Here is a 22,699-nt window from a genome sequence, read left to right on the forward strand (position 1 = left end):
CAGATGAGGAGAGGGCTCAGAAAGCCTGACTGGTTCACTCAAGGTCAGAGGGTTGGAAGACAACTGAATCGGGACTAAAACTGGGTCCTCTGGCTCCCAGCTTGATGTTCTCTCCACTGCACCCCTCTGCCGGCCTTTTGTATTGTGCGTGGAACATTTTGAGACGCATTAACTCCTCTTGCAGACAGCCCTCATCCTTATTATTTGTCTGATTAGCCAAAGACCAAGGTCAGTGGATCAAAATGGTGGTTTCAGCTGGAAAGGGCAGCTTGCCTTTTGCCTTTTGTCCTCACCTCTCCTTTTCAAGCCCCCTGCCTCACTCTCCCCTACGTAGACTACCGTGCAAGACTAGGGAATCTAGTCCCTACTCCGGATGCAGTTTGTAGTCTGGGACCCGCAGGCTTTAAATGCAGTGACGGGACTGGGTGAGGCTGGCAGGGTGGGGAAGGCTGTGGGATGGGGGTTAAGGAGGACACACAGGCCCTTCTAAAGCCCCAGCAGGTTGTGGCTACGCAGGAGGATAGGTTGGTGGCCAAATCTGGGGACTAGCTAAAAATTGGTAATTGTACATGAAGTTAGAGGAGGGGAAAAATAAAATGATAATGAAAGTGCCTACGGGTTGGTTATAGCTCTTGGACTGCCAGCGAGCACTCAAAGGAGTTTTATGCCTTTGGGGTACCCGCTGTCGTATGTGATATCGCACTGTATTCCTTTTCTTACATTTTGGGTCCTATTAAAATGTGAGCTCCTTGAAGACCCAGAAGACACCTTAATCAGTCAAGAGTGTACCCATAGGGTGTGACACACATGGCAGGATTTCAAACAGTTGATGGATGACTGATTCGGTAAACACCCCCTCGGCTGAGAAGAGAATGTCCAGAGGTGGAAGGCGTCACCTGAGGATGGCAGCCGTACAGCCTTGTGGTCACGTGCAGGATCCTCTCACACTCAGATAGGACCAGAGTCCAACCTCTTCTGACTTTAGTAGCTCTGTAGCCTTGGGCAAATTACTTAATCCCTGATAGACTCAGTTTTTTCATCTGTGTCCTGAGGATGAAAAGACCCACCTCCAGAGTCGCGGCACTTAGAATATAAGAGACGGTGACTTTTTGATACAACAGATCACCCCCTGTTTCTGTGAAAGGTGATAAGACATTTTGCCAACCCTCTGTTTTGCAGCTTTGGCCTCCTAAAGTATCTATGTCAAAAGAGGCCAGTTAAAGAAAAACAAGTGAGCATTCTAGCTGAATGAGCAGGTGAAAGTTGATAGTGATGGACAAAACAAGGCACCCCTAAGAAACTAGATCCAGGAGGTCAGAAAGGCTGAAAGCGGGAGATGCAGCTGGAAATGAATGGAAATCAAATTCTCAAGAAAGCAGGAAGAAGGTGAATGTGTCTGCCCCAATTCTTCAGGAATCTAAATCTAACTAAATCTAAAGCTAACTCGCTTTTTAAATCCATTCAGGGAAAAATTGACCAACCTCTGGTTAGAACAAAATAAGTCTTTTTTTTTTTAAGAGAGAAAGAAAGAGAGAGAGAGAGAGAACGCAAGCGGGGGAGGGGTAGAGAGAGAGGGAGACACAGAATCCAAAGCAGGCTCCAGGCTCCAGGCTGTCGGCACAGAGCCTGATGCAGGGCTTGAACCCACCAGCCACAAGATCATGACCTAAGCCGAAGTCAGACACTTAACCGACTGAGCCACCCAGGCACCTCCAAAATAAGTCTTTAACACAGAGATGTTTTTCACATTTCACACAATATAAATAGTATCATAAATACAGAGCTGCATGGTTCTCAAGGCAATTTAAGGTGCCTGCTGTGTGAAGTGTACTTAGGGCTACATGCTTTGCACACATGATATCTTATTGCTCCCAACAATTCATTCATTCACTCATTCACTCATTCATTCATTCACTCATCCATTCCACAAATACTTATTGCCAGCCCACTGTCTACCAGGCACTGTGCTAGGTATGGAAGGTAAGATGATGTAGCACAGTGAATAAAAATGTCTAACCCTCTGAGAAATGTGCTAACATCTCTGTTTACAGAACACCAAGATCAAAGAACTTAAGTGAATGCCGCCCAGACTCCACACCAGTGGAATCCTCACAGAGGAGGGCAAAATCCTTCTCTGTCTGCTTTCTAGTTTAGGGGAATAAAAATCAGAAAATTCCCTTGTGATCTCAAGGACATGAATATGTAGGAATTTGTTGACTTGCTAACTGGCAGGAGATATGATATTCAATCCATTTAACACAGTTGGAATTTTCAGAGAATCAGAGAGACAGAACTGCTGGTATCTAATCCTAAGGGGTGACTGAAAAAGACTCATTAGGGGTCTACAGCATGGACCCTTTGGAGACAGTGTAATTAGCCATGAGAAGAGAGAAAAAGAAGGAAAGAGGGAAGAGAAAGAGCAAACGAGAATAAAGGGGCTAAAGATTCCAGGCATTCCCTAACAGAAAGCCAGAGAAAGCCCAAATGAAAACCTTTTTAAACTCTTTTCATTGTTCTTAAATTATTTTCTAATTATTTCCTTGGTATCATCTTTGAGTAGAGAGAGAATGTCTTCTATCTACCCTGTATTTCCTGGCATCGCTTAATTAATACTTGATTGATTGAAAGATTGACTCATTTGAACCTGGAGTGAAATGGAGCTTTTTAATTGTCTTTTCTGCTGAACCTGAAATGGAGCATATAGTAATTAGGAAAGGATCCCTTGTTATCAGAAAGTCCCAGCTACAATGAGCTCTTTGTAACTAAGCAAAAGGAAAGTAGGTGATAATATAGGAGCTGATAAAGCACACCCCCCCCACACACATTCCCAACTGCTTTCAGTGATATAAAATTTTCTTGATCATTATTTCCTCCTTAAATGAGTTAGTTGGCTGGAGAATGTGGCTGGATTGTGGGCTAAATGGTGGGTAATTGTCATCAAAGTCTGGCCACAGATGTGACTGATGGTCATGTTTCTATGCTCTTCATTGCTCCTTGTCTCTCTCCCTAATGACCAGGGCTGAGTGATTAACATTTTGTTCAAAATCTCTTTTCCTTTGGGACACTTGGGTTAGCCGGCATGACTTCATTCATTCATTCAACCACATGCCAGACTCTGAGCATCCAAACAGAATAAGACAGGCAAGGGCCCTATTCTCATTAGGCTCATTTCTAATGCAGGAAGGCAGTCAATAAATGTGTAAATAAAGTGACCAGAGCATCATATATTGAATGAGAAATTTAGGAGTGGGAAACACTACAAAGGCAGTAAGACAGGATGGTGTGGTAGAGGTTGATTGGGGGTTGGGCTTCTTAGTTAAAAAAGCCTCCTGCTGAGGTTACACTTGACTGGAAATGCATTTGAGGTAAGCCCTGAGTGTTATGAAGTGGTCAATCACACCAAGATCTGAGAACAAATGTACCAAAGGGGCAAAGAAGTTCATGAGGGGAGTGGACAGTCCTAAAGTAAGGTGTATCCAGGACCTGTGAGTGTGAAGGGGGTACAAGATGAGATTAGAGGAGGCAGGGCCAGATGAAGGAGGCACTTGTGGGATATGTTAAGGGTTTAGACTTTACTCTGCAGGCCTTGGGAAGCCAGGCGGGGAGTGGAGGTGTGAGGCTGGGGGGTGATATCATCTGGCGTGTGTGAAGAGAGCAGCCTGTAGAGACAGAAGCAGAGAACCAGACACTGGTTGGGCAGCTGTCGCGGTAATCCAGGTGAGAGATGATGTTGACCTCGTCTTGGAATGGGGAGAAGTGACTGGATTGGGCACATATTTTGGAGACAGAGATCATAGGACCAGCTGATGAAGAAGTGGGGGGTGAAGCAAAAGGGACCTCTTAACCTCCTGGGGCTGCCATAGCAACGTACAAGCTGGGTGGCCTACGCAGGAGAAATGTATCTGTCTCGTGTTGTTCTGGAGGCAAGAAGTCTGAAATCAAGAGGTTGGCAAGGTCAGATTTTTCTGAAGGCCACGACGGAAGGATGGGTTGCAGGCCTCTTTCCTTGGCTTGTAAATGGCCATCTTCTCTCTCTGTCTCTTCCCGGTGTCTTTCCTCTGTGCATGTCTGTCTCAATGTCCAAACTTCCCCTTTTTATGGAAGACACCAGTCACATTAGATTCTGGGTCCACTTCACTCCAGCCTGACCTCATCTTCACTAATTACATCTGCAACAGTGCTGTGTCCAACTAAGGTCACATTCTGAGATACTGGGGGTAAGGACTTCAACGTAAAAACGTGAGGAAGGCGACACAATTCCACCCTTACCTGGGAGAACCACGGATACGGTCAGTCTCCTGCTTAGCCTGAGCATTGAAAGACATCATTCATTCACCAAATATTTATTAGCACCTATTGTGTGATAGACATTGAATGACGGTGTGAGATTACACAGATGAGTATGAATCCCTGCCATACAGGAGCTTGCAGTGAATGTGAGAGAAAAGAGTCAACAAGTACCATATATATTAATATATGCATATAAAATATTATTACATATGACTTTTTGTACTTTTCTGTATTCTTATAATTTTCTCAAAAAAAACCCCAAATAATTATAATATAGTAATATAAGAACTATGGGAGGATATTGGCCCTGTGAGAACTCAGAAGAGAAAGAAATTGCTGTGGGGAAGCTTGGGAGTGGAGAGCTGATAGTTCCAGAAGGCCCTCCCCCACAGAGGAGGCTTGAGGGACAAGGAGCTCTCCCGTGAATGGACAGAGGGAAGAAGGTGAGAAGACATTCCAGGCAGACAGAACAGCATGTGCCGAAGCATAACAATGGGAGGGAGCAGGAATGTCGGGGAGAATTCTGGAAAATGTAGTAATAAGGGCGGTGGTAGGAGATGAGCCTGGGATGATAGGAGGCGAAGGAGTTATGATTCTCCTGCAAGCAATGAAGAGTCAAAGAGGGGCTAAGCAGGGGGACATGACCACTTCCAGACTTTGGAAAGATGAATTGGAGGAAGGAGAAACTGGACAAATGTGACAACAATGGGGACAAAGAAAAGGGCGTCTGAACTTTTCAGGTCCCTTTCTTTTCTTCTCCACCTTTTGTCCTCTGTACTCACTGCCAGGGCTGCCCAGCTTAATCCATGCCTCACCTTGGGTGCTCACAGGCCCCCGGGCACCAGCCTCCGCCTCTCCTGGGGTCAGCCGAGCTCTTCCCCCTTCAGAGCCTTAACCCTGCTGTCCTGCCCCTCAGAAGGCCCTTTCCTAAGCTCTGCACACAACTGGATCCTTGCCATTCTTCAGATCTCCATTCAAAGTCACCTCCACACAGACCAGGCCAATTATTTCCTTAAAGTACTAACAACATACTTTGCCCTTCTCCTCATGGAAAGTAAATAGCTTGACCACATCTGAGTTATTCATGACTGTACCCACAGTGCCTAGGAACATGGTGCCTAGGACTAGAATATGCTAGGAGCTCATTAAATACACTGGCAGAAGGAAAGAAAGAGGGAAGAGATGAAGGATGATTTGGTGTGGGGGTGAGGAAGGAGGCTCGCATCCCACTCTGCCCCATGAGGTGGGATCCATGGAGAGAGAGTGAATAGACTGTATCCACGTCCTTATGATGCTGCTTCTGAGTGATGCCTGTGCATATTTTAATTCTGAAATGGTTGCTTTGAAAAAGAAGGATGAGTGGAATAAGTTAGAAAGAATATCTTAGGGCGCCTGGGTGGCTCAGTCAGTTAAGTGTCCAACTTTGGCTTAGGTTATGATCTTGTGGTTCATGAGTTTGAGCCCCACTTTGGGGCTGGAGCCTGGAGCCTGCTTCAGATTCTGTGTCTCCCTCTCTCTCTACCCCTCCCCCACTTGTGCTCTGTCTCTCTCTTTCAAAAATAAATAAACATTAAAAAAAATCTCTTTACTACAGGAAAACTAGAGAAAAGAGGGGGAGAGAAATGCCTCTTAAAGGAGACCTATATAGTCAAAGTCATAACTTCAGAACCGTTCCCAATTCTAAAAAGGCAGACAAAATCATTATTAGCTGAGGAGCTAAGAGATGTTTCTTTTGGCCAGCCTTTGGTTTGGGGTCGAAAAATAAGGACTCACATTTATCACCAGGCTCAGTTCTGAGAGGCTCTATCTACCTCTACTGATTCACTTAGATTTCACAACAACCTACTATTGTGAACTCCATTTGACAGATGAGAACACTGAGGCCCAGAAAGTAACCTTCCCAGTGTGGCACCGTCAGTGGGTAGCAGAGCCAGGATCTGAACACAGGGTATCTGGTCCCAGAACTAGCACTCTGAAGTGCTTGGCTAAACTCCTTTCTGGTCAAAGCTGCAAACTCTCCAGGAGAGTTGTTGACCTCACTGCATATTTGTTATAATCATTACCCCAACGCTACCTTTTTTTCACTCGTATTAGTCAGGATAGGCTAACAGGTTTAGCCAATATAATCCTCAAAATCAATGGCTTTACCCAACAAAGTTTATTTCTCACTTACTCTACTGTTCAGTGTGGTCAGTAGGGGTGTTCTGCTCGTGGTCATTCCGAAACACCTTCTCCTGTACCATCCCAGCGGCCTTGGAGTCCTCTGCTGGGTCCTTTGCATCTAGCCAGCCAGTGAACAAGCAGAGTGAATGTGGAGGATGTTGGGACAGGTTTCAGGAGCCAGGCCCATGTTCCCTCGGCCACAACTCAGTCACCTGGTCCCACGACTATTTAAGGGGGCTAAGAAGGGTAGTCTAGCCTCAGCCCAGGACAAGGATATGGTGGGCATGTTGCCAAGAGCTGCCTTAATGCTTATTCGTGAAGACTTTTGTAAGGGAGACCTTGGCAGGAGGTGATGCTGGGAGTCAGAAGACATTGATCGGGCCCTGATTCCACCAGTTGTCAGCTGTGTGACCTCCAGCAAATCACAGCCCCTTTTGGTCCCACATGCCTTACCAATAAAGTGAGGATACCCAACCAAATGACCCATATCTGGATTCTTTCAGTTCAGAATGTCTATATGATAAAGCATCATTTTATCATTTCTAATAATCATAGTGCCTTAATCATTTTTATATTGATGACCTATGTGTGCCCTTGTTCAAAATTGCACCCATAATTATAACATTGATTCTGAGGAAAAATACTATCTATTTTCTTCTAATACTTAATATCTAGTTACATACCATATATGTATACGTTGGGGGAAGAAAAGAGCCTCCAGCTTTGCATCAGAACTAGGTACTTGAAGCCATTAATTACACTGGGGAAAATACAGATATCTGTTTCATCATGCCTGGAACCACGTTTAAGTTATAAGCACAATTCTCCACTAGCAGATTATTGCTGTGATCTGACCATTTTTGTACAAAACAGTACTTAAATCTATTAGAAGGCATCTGAGCATGCCAGGTGAGCACGGGGAGAACCATCAAGAAAATCTGTATCCAGAGCAGCAGAGTTAATAACTACTGACTGAGGTTCTACTCAGTGCCCTCGCTGCCAGCACACCTTGGTTTCTGAAGTGTGTGACATTATTGTAACCATAGGGCTTTTGCAAGAACTGCAGGGGCAAGGTTTGGGCAGGCAGGGTTGGAGAGGCTGGGACTTAATAAGATGTTCTAAACCTCCAGGAGAAATGGCAGGGAGTCAGGCAGAGACCGATGAGGTTCCCATATTGAAAAAAATAAAACACGGCAGACTCGGAGACCTGTCCAGGGACTAGGGGTGGGCATGGAAAAGCAGAGCTCGGCCTGGGACACCTCCTCATGCCCCTCTGCCCAAGAGTTCTCCCACCGTCCATAGGAGAATGCCCCAGTCAGGCCACCTGTTCCCCCCCCCCCCCGCCACCACCCTTGCCCTCATCCCTGCTGCCATTTTCCCTGAACAACTGTAATCTTGCCTCCCACTCTTGTCCCTGCCAGCCTGTCCGCTCTCACCTCAGCAATACTCTTCTTTGCAGAACACATATGGATTATGTCCCCTCGTTTGCTTGCCCCCCATGGCTCTTGCAGCATACACCAGCCACTAACACGGCTTACAAGCCCTGTGGGTGTGGGGACCGCCTGCCTCGTGGGCCTCACGTCACCCCACTGTCACCCCCACTCGCTGCTGCTGACTTCAGCCACACTGTCATTTTGCGTCCTTTTCAGAAGAAGCAGTGGCTCCAACTGTTTGACTGAGAAAAGGCACAAAACACATATTTCCCTAGAAATACACATACTTCTAGACTTTGGGGGGACATTTTATAACTCATTAGCAACTGAACTCATGGCTTCCAATTTAGAGACACTTCACCTGCAAAGGTAGCTGAGGGTTGAAGAAAAACCTATCAAGCATATTACTTGAAGATGCTTTAAATGAGTTTACTCTGTTTCAAGACTTTATAGACACCCTGACCATGTGTTGCTCTTGTAACTGACCATGTTTTTGCTCAGATCGTGGTTGAATCCTCCCCACCCAGAGCCTGCCCCACCTCCTTGAAAGCATCATGGGCTTCTCCTCTGTCACACTTCCCGTATGCTATTTTCACACCTGTATGTGGGGTTTTCTGATGAGTGTTTGCTTCCCACACTAGACTTTGAGCACCCGAACAGGGACCCAGTCCGCTTGTTCCCGGTCACCCAGGACCCAACACAGTTCTCAGCATGAAACAGGTGCTCCATACATAGTCGTTGAAGGAATCACTGAGCAGACACCTGCCCTGATTATAATTTCCTTTTCATTTCTTTCCTGTAACCCTCTCTAGACCAAATTGTTTACTCCTTCCCCTGGGCTGTCTTCATGTCCCTTTACACAGAACTTGACCACAGGACTCATCACATTATACTTCTGCTATTTTTCTCTCTCCTCTTTGCTCAACTGGAAAGCGCTCAGGGCTGGTGACATAGTGGGTGTTCAATGAATGTTTACCGCATTGAATTGTGACCTCTGGGAAAGCAGTCTTGGCCCAGATGCTCTGAATACACGAGAGCAAGAGGTAATGCCTAAAGAGGCCCCCCCACAGCAGGCCACCGTGCTGCTGTGCACAAACATAAACCTTGCCTCCACCTCCTCTCACCCATGACCCATTCCTTCATTCAACACAAGGCTCCTATGCTGATGCAACAACTTGCTTATACAACAGCTTTTAAACCTGACAATTGTCCAGAAACCGTTGGGCTATTTGTTACAAGCATAAATTCCAGGGCTCACCCTAGATCTACTGCGTCAGTGTCTCCAGGAGCAGGGCTCAGGAATCTGCACTTAACTAATGCCCTAGGTGACTCTTAAGCAGCCAGCCTGGCTAGAAGTCCATCCTTGGGTGAAGAGTTAAAGCAACACAGTGATATCCACAGCATGAGGTAGAAAAGTCAATGGAAGCATTTGAGGAAAGGCCAAGGAGAGGTCTTTGCTGCCAACTTTCAATTATAAGACGCACCCCCCCACCCCCATGCACACCCTGGAGTCAGCAGCTGAGCAGAGGAATCTTTTAAGGTTCTGAGAGAAACCTGAACCTCCCACCTCACCCTACCCCTTAAAGGAGGCAAAAAAATTGGACCATTTGGAGGTCACTGTGGAGTTGCTCTTAGGGATTTTAACTGGGTACTATCATGATCTTTATCATTAACATTTCTAGAAAGCATCTACTACCCCACAGACACTATTCTACAGCTTTACATGTATTATGTCATCTAACAATCAGGAACAAAGAGAGACTAAATGCAAAGTAGCATGCTCTGCCCCCTGCTGGGGAGCTCCAGAAGGAAAACCAGGCTCTTGGCTCTCAGGGATGGATCAGATCTTTCTGTGGAAAGACCCATCCCTGTACACTTCCAGGGATTCCAAAGACAGGGAGAGGGGTTGGGCCCACCGAGGGCTAGGTATTTTCCCCAGGCCTTACTTTATGAGATCAATAATCCTCTAGACACCAACAGATTCCCTCAAAGAACCCTTCTCCATCCCTCTTGATGGATGCCAGAGTCTAGACCGCAGACCTGCTGACCGCCATAAGCAGCAAGGTTACCTGTGAAGTTCTCTTCATCTGGATGGGGTGGGGGCCTGTGGTTCTTTGATGAGGAGGATTGGGTATGGAGGTAAGGGAGGGAAAAGGAAAGCTCAAGGCTAGAATTAATCCGTTGCTATCTGGAGATAACTCACTATTTCATAGATTATGTTCTATAGTATTTTACAGTTTACAAAATGCATTAAATATATTGAACTCTTTTAATCCTCACCACATCATTATGAGGGAAGCTTATTAGCTTCATTTTGTAGCTAAGGTTCGGTAACTCACCAAGGTTACACACATTGACCCAGGGTTCAAACCCAGGTCTCCTGGCTCTGGGATCATTGTTAGCCATCAACATGGACAGATCGAAGCTTCTTGGGAGAATGAATGAATGAATGAATGACTCTCTCTCCAGTGAGATACTATGGAGGATATAAAGATGAATAATTTTTGGTTTTAAGGAAACTGAAAGTAACTTTCCCCCCTTCTTTTTCCTCTCACCAACCTTCATAACAACAATCATCAAACAATCGTGTTTGGTTAATGCCTGTTGTTGGTTTTATAAGAATAGATGAATTATCTTTCAAACAGTGTCAGCAATACTTGAGATCCAACAAAATAATGGTGCCTCCCAGAGAGCATTTCTAAGGCCTGAAGTCTGGCTCCTTTTACAAAACATTCTGTGGAAGCTCAAACTTTTAATTCATACCACCAAGGAGATATTTGATTGTTTCCTGGAAATGCTAACAATGACAGGCTCATAAATACTAATGAAACAGTATAGATTAGCAGAGCTCAGCAAGTAACCTGGGGGGCCTAGAAGAGAATTCTTAGATTAAAAAATATAAAGAATACCTTTTTAATTGAATTTTCCCCAGACTGGCTCCCAAATGTTAATGAATACTCTTTTTGGCTATATGGAGAGTAGACTCAAATAAGTACCTTCAGGAATCCAAAAGTGAATTATCGAATTAGCTTTCACTGGAAAAGAAATCTATTTATTCAAAGGCTATTTTAGGTGTCATAGGATGGACGAGCTTGAGACAAAGGTTGGGAGGGGTAGGAGGGCCTGAGACATTGAGATAAACATAATTCAAATGCATGCTTCTATTTCAGCCAACTAAGCAACCTAAGTTGAAATTTGCTTATTTGTCCTTTATGACATGATCCCTCAATAATAACAACTTCCTTGGAATATACAAGGCCCCATGTTACCAGAAACCATGTCTTTAGCTTTCCTCACTGAATCCTAATACCTAACACAGTGTGGGGCATGTATTAGGTGCTCAATAAATGTTTGTTAAATGGATGAAGAGCTCTCTTAAAACATTTTCCAGCGCTTCTCAGGACCTTATCTTTTCTTGAAGGGCATCCTACTATTATAAAGACACCAAGGGTGCCTGGGTGGCTCAGTCGGTTAAGCTTCTGACCTCTCAGGTCATGATCTCATGGTTCATGAGTTTGAGCCCCACATCAGGCTCTGTTCTGACAGCACAGAGTCTGGAGCCTGCTCTGGGTTTTGTATCTCCCTCTTTCTGTCTCTGCTGCTCCCCCGCTTGTGCTCTTTCTCTCTCTCAGAAATAAACATTTAAATACTTTTTTAAAAAGGAGGAGGAGCCAAGATGGCAGAACAGCATGGAAGTTTTTCGTGTGTCTCACGTCCATGAAATACAGCCAGACCAACACTAAACCGTCCTGCACACCTAGAAAACGGATCTGAGGATTAACACAACAATCTGCACAACCTGAACCACAGAACTCAGCAGGTATGTGGTGCAGAAAGGTGAACTGGGGGAGACAGAACCTGCGGAGGGCAGGGGGCCGCTGTTGTGTGCATAGAGAGGACGGAGACGGGGGCGGGGGGATACAGGCAAAGCACCCCCCCCAAAAGCAGCTGGAGAGAAAGTGGAAAAGTGGAAACAGCCACAGGGACTGAACTAAAAAGGCAAAAAGGAGAAAGGAGAGAGGAGAGGGTTTAAATTCCATCAAGACTGTAAACAGAGGGAGCGCAGAGGCTGAAATGCCACAGCTCCATACCTGGCGGTGCTCAGGCGAGAAGGGCGAATCCCCAGGAGCAGAGTGGAGTCCGGGGGTCTTCGGGCCACACGGGAGAGGCGGTTCCCCTGCTGGGAGGACACCTGGTAGAAGCTGTGTGGGTCCCCAAAGGCAAGGCGCCTAGTGGACCCGGGAGAACAACCACATTCGCTGGTGCTGGAACAATGTCATTAAGGGTGAAGCCTGGTGCCAGACGCATGTTGTGATTTTCCATAATCCCCGAAACACTGCTGCTACACTAGCTCGCGAACTTTCTCTGGGGTGGGCTGGCACCCGGCCTCAGTCTCTGGGCGTCGGCAGCAGCACGGTCCCGCGAACGTTCCTGGGTGCAGCCAGCACCCAGACGTGGCTCAGTGAGACCCTCCCGCAGACGGGCAGAACGGATCAAAGCCACAGTCCCTCAGAAATAACGGGTTGGGAAAAATGGCCGCATCTGAGACAAAACTCAGGAGGGAGGTGCCGTTTGGTCACGGACAGTGTAAAAGCGGGGAGTAGACAGAAGCCGAAGACAAAGGACGGGTGTGTGATTGCCGACCGGGGAGAGCAGGATTCCGACACGAGACCGGGTAGCTGGGTGACTCCATTTTCACCATTCCCGCACATGCGCATACGCACCTACAAGCGCCACAACAACCCACCCCAGGAAGCTAAGCAGCTCCATCTAGTGGAGAACGGAGCCGTTACCCTAAGGCCCGCCCATCCGGGCCAATCTCGCTCTTCAGGAACACGGCTCTCCACCTACTTATTTTATGGACTATAGGGTGCTTCATAGTTCGACTTTTAGGGGAAAACAAAGTAATTTGAGTCTTATTTCAGTCTGTTCGCTGGTCCATCTATTCAGTTTTCTTTCTTTTTCTTTTTTCTTTTTTCTCTTCTTTTTCTTTAATACAGAAAAAGAAAAAATTCATTTTTATTTTCAATTTTTATTAAAAATATTTTTCTTTAATTTTTTTCTACTTATTGTTTACTCTTGTGTAAATTTTTCATTTCTATTTTACTTCTATCATTTCATTTTAGTCTACTTCAGTGTATTCATTTTTTCAAATTTTCTAATGATTTCCTTTTTTTTTCTTTTCTTTCCCCTTTTTTTTCTAATCCATCAAGCCACTTTCAACACTGAGACCAAAACACACCTAGGATCTAGCATCATTTATTCGATTTTATTTTTGCGTTTGAGTTTTTTTTTTTCCTTTTTAGTTTTAATATTTTTTATTTTAATTTTTTTACCTCATTAATTCCTTTTCTCCCTTCAAAATGACGAAGTGAAGGAATTCACCACAAAAGAAAGAGCAGGAAGAAATGACAGCCAGGGACTTAACCAACACAAATACAAGCAAGATGTCTGAACCAGAATTTAGAATCACGATAATAAGAATACTAGCTGGAGTCGAAAATAGATTGGAATCCCTTTCTGTGGAGATAAAAGAAGTAAAAACTAGTCAGGATGAAACAAAAAAGGCTATAACTGAGCTGCAATCTCGAATAGATGCCACAGTGGCAAGGATGGATGATGCAGAAGAGAATCAGCAATATAGAAGACAAACTTATGGAGAATAATGAAACAGAAAAAAAGGGGAGATTAAGGCAAAAGAGCACGATTTAAAAATTAGAGAAATGAGGGGCACCTGGGTGGCTCAGTTGGTTAAGCGTCTGACTTTGGCTCAGGTCATGATCTCGCGGTCCGTGAGTTCGAGCCCCGCGTCGGGCTCTGTGCTGACCGCTCAGAGCCTGGAGCCTGTTTCAGATTCTGTGTCTCCCTCTCTCTCTGACCCTCCCCCGTTCATGCTCTGTCTCTCTCTGTCTCAAAAATAAATAAATGTTTAAAAAAAAATTAAAGAATTAGAGAAATCAGTGACTCACTAAAAAGGAACAACATCAGAATCATAGGGGTCCCAGAAGAGGAAGAGAGAGAAATAGGGGTAGAACGGTTATGTGAGCAAATCATAACAGAAAACTTTCCTAACCTGGGGAAAGACAAAGACATCAAAATCCAAGAAGCACAGAGGACTCCCATTAGAGTCAACAAAAACTGACCATCAACAAGGCATCTCATAGTCAAATTCAAAAATACTCAGGCAAGGAGAGAATGATGAAAGCAGCAAGGGGAAAAAAGCCCTTAACCTACAAGAGAAGACAGACCAGGTTTGCAACAGACCTATCCACAGAAACTTGGCCGGCCAGAAAGGAGTGGCAGGATATATTTATTCAATGTGCTGAATCAGAAAAATATGCAGCCAAGAATTCTTTATCCAGTAAGGCTGTCATTCAAAATAGAAGGAGAGATTAAAAGTTTCCCAGCCAAACAAAAATTAAAGGAGTCTGTGACCACTAAACCAGCCCTACAACAAATTTTAAGGGGACTCTTTGAGGGGAGAAAAGATTAAATAAATAAATAAATAATTATAACAACAAAAGCAACAAAGATTAGAAAGGACGAGAGAACACCACCCAAAATTCCAACTCTACAAACAACATAATGGCAATAAATTCATATCTTTCAGTACTCACTCTAAACGTCAATGGACTAAATGCTCCAATCAAAAGGCATAGGGTAACAGAAAGGATAAGAAAATAAGATCCATCTATATGCTGTTTACAAGAGACCCACTTTAGACCTAAAGACACCTTCAGATTGAAAGTAAGGGGATAGAGAACCATCTATCAGGCTAATGGTCTACAAAAGAAAGCCAGAGTAGCCATACTTATATCAGACCATCTAGACTTTAAAGACTGTATCAAGAAATGAAGAAGGGCACTATATCATAATTAAGGGGTCTGTCCACCAAGAATACATAGCAATGGTAAACATTTATGTGCCAAATGTGAAAGCACCCAAATATACAAATCAATTAATCACAAACATAAAGAAACTCATTGACAGTAATACCATAATAGTAGGGGACTTCAACACCCCACTCACAGCAATGGACAGATCATCTAATCAAAAGATCAACAAGGAAAGAATGGCTTTGAATGACACACTGGACCAGATGGACTTAACAGATATCTTCAGAACATTTCATCCTAAAGCAGCGGAATATACATTCTTCTCCAGTGTACATGGAACATTCTCCAGAATAGATCACATACCGGGACACAAATCAGCCTTCAGAAAGTACAAAAAGATTGAGATCATACCGTGTATATTTTCAGAGCACAACGCTATGAAACTCAAAATCAACCACAAGAAAAAATTTGGAAAGGTAACAAATAGAGACTAAAGAACATCCCACTAAAGAATGAATAGGCTAACCAAGGAGTTAAAGAGGAAATTAAAAAGTTCATGGAAGCCAATGAAAATGATAACACCACAACCCAAAACCTCTGGGATGCAGCAAAGGCTGTCATAAGAGGAAGGTATATAGCAATCCAGGCCTTCCTAAAGAAGGAAGAAAGATCTCAGATATACAACCCAACCTTATGCCTTAAAGAGCTGGAAAAAGAACAGCAAATAAAACCAAAAACCAGCAGAAGACAGGAAATAACAAAGATTAGAGCAGAAATTAATGCTATCAAAACCAAAACAAACAAACAAACAAACAAAAACCAGTAGAACAGATCAATGAAACCAGAAGCTGGTTCTTTGAAAGAATTAACAAAATTGATAAACCACTAGCCAGTTTGATCAAAAAGAAAAAGGAAAGGACACAAATAAATAAAATCAAGAAAGAAAGAGGAGAGATCACAACCAACACAGCAGAAATAAAAACAATAATAACAGAATATTATGAGCAATTATATGCCAATAAAATGGGCAATCTGGAAGAAATGGACAAATTCCTAGAAACATATATACTACCAAAACTGAAACAGGAAAAAATAGAAAATTTGAACATACCCATAACCAGTAAAGAAATTGAATTAGTAATCAAAAATCTCCCAAAAAACAGAGTCCAGGGCCAGATGGCTTTCCAGGGGAATTCTTCCAAACATTTAAGGAAGAGTTAACACCTATTCTCTTGAAGCTGTTCCAAAAAATAGAAGTGGAAGGAAAACTTCCAAACTCTTTCTATGAAGCCACTATTACCTTGATTCCAAAACCAGATAGAGACCCTACTAAAAAGAAGAACTACAGATCAATTTCCCTGATGAACACGGATGCAAAAATCCTCAACAAGATATTAGTGAACTGGATCCAACAATACATTAAAAAAATTATTCACCATGATCAAGTGGGATTTATACCTGGGATGCAGGGCTGGTTCAATATCTGCAAAATAATCAATGTGATTCATCACATCAATAAAAGAAAGGACAAGAACCATATGATCTCTTGATAGATGCAGAGAAAGCATTTGACAAAATACAGCATCCTTTCTTGATAAAAACCTTCAAGAAAGTAGGGATAGAAAGATCATACCTCAAGATCATAAAAGCCATATAGGAAAGACTCAATGCTAATATCATCCTCAATGGAGAAAAACAGAGCTTTCCCCCTAAGGTCAGGAACAAGACAGGGAAGTCCACTCTCACCACTGTTATTCAATATAATATTGGAAGTCTTAGCCTCTTCAATCAGACAACACAAAGAAATAAAAGGCATCCAAATCAGCTAGGAGGAGGTCAAACGTTCACTCTTCACAGATGACATGATACTCTATATAAAAACCTAAAATATTCCACCAAAAAACTGCTAGAACGGATTCATTAATTCAGCAAAGTCGCAGGATATAAAATCAACACATAGAAATCAGTTGCATTCCTATACACCAACAATGAAGCAACAGAAAGAGAAATCAAGGAATCAATTCCATTTACAATTGCACCAAAAACCATAAAATACCTAGGAATCAATCTAACCAAAGAGGTGAAAAATATATACACTGAAAACTATATAAAGCTAATGAAAGAAATTGAAGAAGACACAAAAAAAAAAATGGAAAAAAAGATTCTATGCTCCTGGATAGGAAGAACAAATATTGTTAAAATGTCAATACTACCCAAAGCAATCTACATATTCAGTGTAATCCCTATCAAAACAACACCAGCATTCTTCACAGAGCTAGAACAAATAATCCTAAAATTTGTATGGAACCAGAAAAGACCTCGAATAGCCAAAGTGATCTTGAAAAAGAAAACCAAAGGAGGAGGCATCACAATCCCAGACTTCAAGCTACACTACAAAGCAGTAATCATCAAGACAGTATGGTACTGTCACAAAACAGACACTCAGATCAATGAAACAGAATAGAGAACCCAGAAATGGACCCACAGATGTATGGCCAACTAATCTTTCACAAAGTAGGAAAGAATATCCAATGGAATAAAGACAATCTCTTCAGCAGGTGTTGCTGGGAAAACTGGACAGCCACATGCAGAAAAACTAACCTTGACCACTTTCTTACATCATACACAAAAATAAACTCAAAGTGGATGAAAGACCTAAATGTAAGACAGGAAGCCATCAAAATCCTCGAGGAGAAAGCAGGCAAAACCTCCTTGATCTTGGCCGCAGCAACTTCTTACTCAACGTGTCTCCAGAGGCAAAGGAAACAAAAGCAAAAATGAACTACTGGGACCTCATCAAAAGGTTCCTGCACAGTGAAGGAAACAATCAACAAAACTAAAAGGCAACCAACAGAATGGGAGAAGCTATTTGCAAACGACATATCAGATAAAGGGTTAGTATCCAAAATCTATAAAGAACTTATCAAACTCAATACCCCAAAAAACAAATAATCCAGTGAAGAAATGGGCAAAAGACATGAATAGACACTTCTCCAAAGAAGACATCCAGATGGCCAACTGACACATGAAAAAATGCTCCACATCACTCATCATCAGGGAAATACAAATCAAAACCACAATGAGATACCACCTCACCCCTGTCAGAATGGTTAAAATTAACAACTCAGGAAACAACAGATGTTGGCAAGGATGCAGAGGAAGAGGATCTCTTTTGCATTGTTGGTGGGAATGCAAGCTGGTGCAGCCACCCTGGAAAACAGTTTGGAGTTTCCTCAAAAAATTAAAAATAGAACTACCCTACGACCCAGCAATTGCACTACTAGGCATTTACCCAAGGGATACAGGTGTGCTGTTTTGAAGGGACACGTGCACCCCAATGTTTATAGCGGCACTATCAACAATAGCCAAAGTATGGAAAGAGCCCAAATGTCCATTGATGGATGAATGGATAAAGAAGATGTGGTGTATATATACAATGGAGTATTCCTCGACAATCAAAAAGAATGAAATTTTGCCATTTGCAACTATGTGGACGGAACTAGAAGGTATTATGCTAAGAGAAATTAGTCAGAGAAAGACAAATATCACATGACTTCACTCCTATGAGGACTTTAAGACACAGAACAGATGAACATAAGGGAAGGGAAGCAAAAATGATATAAAAACAGGGAGAGGGACAAAACATAAGAGACTCTTAAATATGGAGAACAAACAGAGGGTTACTGAAGGGGTTGTGGGAGGGGGGTATGGGCTAAATGGGTAAGGGGCACTAAGGAATCTACTCCTGAAATCATTGTTGCACTATATGCTAACTAATCTGGATGTAAATTAAAAAAAATTTTTTTTAATAAAAATAAATAAAGAGCACAAATAAATACACACCCTATGGAGGCCCTCTCTACCTTGGCCACAATCTACAGTCCTCCCCTCTCCCACCCTGAACCCCAGGCTCACCAGAAGACAGCCTGTTCTCCTGCCATATTCTAGAAGTTTCTCTGCCTAGAATCTTTGAACATCCTTTTACCCATGTTTCCCTGTCAAGGTCCTGCTCATCTTTCAAGGTCCTCCTCAGGTGGCTCTACCTTCATGAAAACTGCCCTAATATTCTCCAAGGGCTCAAAGCCCTTCCTCTCTTTCTCTAGATGAACCCAAAAGTGGGCTCCTAATGCATTTATGTTCCCTGCAGGGACCAGCATGACATCTGACACAGAGTAGTTTGTCAACAAATGTGGTGGTGGTATCTAATTTGAGTCCTAGAAATACGGTATGAGGAGCATTTGGTCCCAGGAAAATATATGTGTGGATCAAATTAGTGAAAAGCCCCCAAAGTCTTCCTTCAAGAGAGCATGGAAATCCCTCCAGATAGGCCAAAAAAAAAAAAAAAAATGGGGCCAAACAAGGGCTGAAGTAAAAGCAAAGGTGACGGCAAAGTAAGAAGGGAAATCCAGAGACCCAAGTGTGTGAGAAGGAGCAAGTCAGTGGATTGGCCTTGATGGCAGGGGGCGGGGAGGATACCCAAGGGTGCTTTTTCTCGACAAAGAGCCTGTGGGCTTGATGGCGTGTGAGCATATCCATGGCACATGATGTTCCAGGGCTTCTGAGGAGCCTCTGGCAAAGGGGTGTGACTTCTCATAATGTTTTTCTTTGTTGCGAGTTGAGTTTATATTCAGGCAGTCATATGCTTTCTATAAACCTCCCCTTGAGCAGGACTGGATTTTTATTGTATGTATCTTCATGCATTTGTGAAGTATCTAACAGTGGGTAATAAATCACTGTGCAGTCTTCTTCCACAACAGATTGGGATAAACGTTTTTAAGTCAATCTGGGGAATAGCCAAGTATTGTAAGATTCTATAAATCCTGGGCTACTTGCCAAAATGGGTTAATTCTACACAAAGGAATAGGAGGCTCAGAGCGACACCTATGAAGGGCTCGCAACCTGGGGATCTGGAGTCAAACGCCCCAGAATCAGTTAGGTCAGCTCTGCCACTCACTCACTGTGTGACCTCTGCCTCTGTCTCTCCAGCTGTAAAGATGAGGAAAATACCTGTACCTACTTCCTAAGGTTGTAATGAAACAAAATGGGTCAATAGGTGTAGAGTGCCCAGGATGGTGACCGGCATATCAGGGCCATTATATAGCATTACTTCACTTTCAAGGACCAAGCATTTCAGCAGTAGGCACCCATTTATACAACTGCATAAAGTGTGTAGATTACACACTCAGGGCATGAGCCCAAATGCCAGCAGGCTAGGACTGAGTTCGGGTGGAGTTTGAGTGAACACACAGGTATGTGCGGAACTTACAGAGTGCTATCCAAGGAATTAGACTTCTGTGGACAACCCCTGAGTATAACACACTCCCCAGGAAGGGCCACACATTTATGCCCCAGTGAAATACAACAGAATGAAACCTGGACTTCATAATGATTGTGAACCTGGGTCCCCAGCGGTTTTCTCCATAAACATCCTGTTCTCTCTTTAAAAACATAACTCATGTGAAAGTGGTTAGAAAAGTATCAAGTAAAACACAAATATAAAGTAACATCATCCTGGTTTTTCTGATTTCCCAGGAGCCTTGGAAGAGAAACTGACCCATTATCCCCAACTCTGGGTGTTTGTGGCACCTCTGTGTGGCCTTAGGCATGTCCCTTCCCCACTCTGGGCCTCAGAGTCTTAACCTTTCAGTGAGAGCATTGGTTGCGATCTCTAAGTTCTCCAGCTGAAAATCAACGGGTCTTTGATCTTTGGGTCCCAGACAATGTCTTGTACCAGAAGGCCTCTTGAATTTCCTTGAACCATGTTACCCTCCAAGTCTTGTTTAGACATAGGAACCTGTAGATTCCAGAACTGAAGGAGCCTGTAAGACCTTACACTTGAGAGCTGAGGCCTAAGATATACGTGGAAAGGTGGAGAGGGTACCGGTGGAAGAAGGGCCACTCTGTATAAGCAACCAGAACAGTCCCGGCTATAGTTGAGCTGAGGGTGGAAGTATGGACCCCCATCCCAGTTTCTAAACACCATTGCTGAGCAGCCTGCGGGACTCCTTTTCCAATGCCAAGAACAGGCACAGGCAGGGCAGGAGTCTTGGGAATATTCAGCTGGGGGACAGGAAGCAGAGATGAGAGTGATGAGGGAGACGAGGAGAGAAACAGAGGGAACCAGCACATGGTCCCCCACCGCAAAGCTCGGTGAGTCCTCTTTGGGCACAGGAGCGGGATGTGAAGAGGGAGGAGACGGAGCTGGGAAGAGAGCGTGAAGGGGCAGTAAAGAAGTCAGGGCTGAGGCAGGACAAGCACTGCTGACCTCATAGCCTGGGGAAGGTCCAGGCCCCTGTGACAGGCGGCAAGACTCAGATATTCCGTCCTGTGCTTAAGCTTCAGTATGTGTGGAAAATGGCACGTGTGTTCACAGAAACTGAGACACAGCTGTCCTGTGAGGAGTATGGGTTCAACGCCCATCAGATGAGCTGCAGGGAGAAAAGATGGAGAACCACTCTTACAGAGGCACCAACCCCTACCCAGAACGCTGAATCCACGTGTTGATTCACGTATCCACCAAATGCTGAGCACCCGCGATGAGCCAGGTCTGATACACTATCAATTCTTATCCCCAATAGAGCGTGTACAAGAATAGTGAGTACTTACTTAAATGTGTGCTTTTATTTTGTTTACTGGGTTTCAATACAATTTCAGCGAACTCTGGAAATCTTCAATTCCGTCCCTTTTCCTAAGCCTCAAAAATACGTCGTTGTTAAAAATTGTAGACCATTACCATTGCGTTTCTCTTGAATTGTCTGTTTTGCTCTCTTCAGCTGGTAACAGGTGCATGCCCAAGCCCAGGGCTCGAAGAGGAAGAAATTGCAAGTGGACAAGGCTGTCTCAGCTTGAGCCCAGGACTTTCTAGTGAGCTACGAGTTTCCTGTGGCCCCAGCCTAGCCCGGCGCCATGGAGAAGATCAGCTCTTTCTTCAGCATCATTTGGGACACCATCTTGACCAAACACCAACAGGGCCTCTTTAACACCATCTGCCTGGGCATCCTGCTGGGGCTGCCACTACTAGTGGTCATGACATTCATCTTCATCTGTTGCCACTGCTGCTGGAGCCGGCCAGGCAAGAGTGGCCCACAGCCGGAGCGAAACAAAGGGAAGAAGAAAAAGAAGAAGAGGAAGGCCGAGGAAGACCTCTGGATCTCTGCTCAGCCCAAGCTTCTCCAGATGGAAAAGAGGCCATCACTGCCTGTCTAGTTAGGCAGGGAGCAGAGGCGTCCTTCCTCGGGGACTAAGCCACCTTCCAAACACACACGGGCTAGAGAGCAGCAATGCCCAAAGTGATGCACTCGTGTCCACAGAGTCCCTAACCAAGGGACGAACCTCAGGCTGAGCGTCCCCATGGAGGACACCCCAGAAAGAATATGGACAGTTCTTGGGCACTGTCTTGGCAGCTATGTGTCCAATAACAATGCTCTTTACCACAGACTCAGGCATCTTTTCCACCTGCATCCCGCAAGCTCCATCCGTAAAAGTACAAGGAACATTTGTCCATACATCTTGACACGTCTCCCAAATGCACACACATGCCCACCATGCACACAATAGTGCCCACACGCACACACATGTACACACGCGTGTGAATTCAGGCAACAGGTACCTGGGCAAATATATTCTGTTCATCAAATGGTCATTGACGACCTACTTTGTACATCATCTTCTCTCCCAAAAATTTCTCATAGGAAGGCCTGGCCGGATTCGGGCACACGTGCACAATTACATACCCAGATAAGGTACCTGTCCACTGTCTACTCCATACGCCACTCAGGTTAGAGATATGTGTTTTCCTATTCCTATCCCCACACAACCTTTTACTGGAAATCCTCATATTTGGGCACTCCAGCAATATACAACTGTATCAGGTTGTGCATCGACACAGACACACCAAGTTCCTGTGTTTCTCACATGGGAGAAAAAGTTTCAAGTGAGGTGGATCAAAATCCATTGAAAGCTGTATCTTGCAACTCA

General features: G+C 44.1%; 1 protein-coding gene across 3 annotated transcripts in view; it reads left to right on the forward strand.

Moving 5' to 3' along the window:
• Positions 1-22,455, forward strand: part of KIAA0040 (KIAA0040 ortholog) — a 40,543-nt gene extending 18,088 nt beyond the window's left edge. For 2 of the 3 annotated variants that reach the window (XM_053209830.1, XM_015064658.3), the window contains 2 exons: positions 11,549-11,706; positions 21,496-22,455. In XM_053209830.1, coding sequence (XP_053065805.1) covers positions 21,629-21,928 — 300 coding nt within the window. In that variant the 5' untranslated portion in view covers positions 11,549-11,706; positions 21,496-21,628 and the 3' untranslated portion in view covers positions 21,929-22,455. The remainder of the gene's footprint in view (positions 1-11,548; positions 11,707-21,495) is intronic. The other variant, XM_053209831.1, reaches the window with a different exon arrangement.
• The last annotated feature ends 244 nt before the right edge of the window (positions 22,456-22,699 follow it).

Source organism: Acinonyx jubatus, chromosome E4 (assembly GCF_027475565.1).
Source record: "Acinonyx jubatus isolate Ajub_Pintada_27869175 chromosome E4, VMU_Ajub_asm_v1.0, whole genome shotgun sequence".
NCBI lineage: Eukaryota > Metazoa > Chordata > Mammalia > Carnivora > Felidae > Acinonyx > Acinonyx jubatus.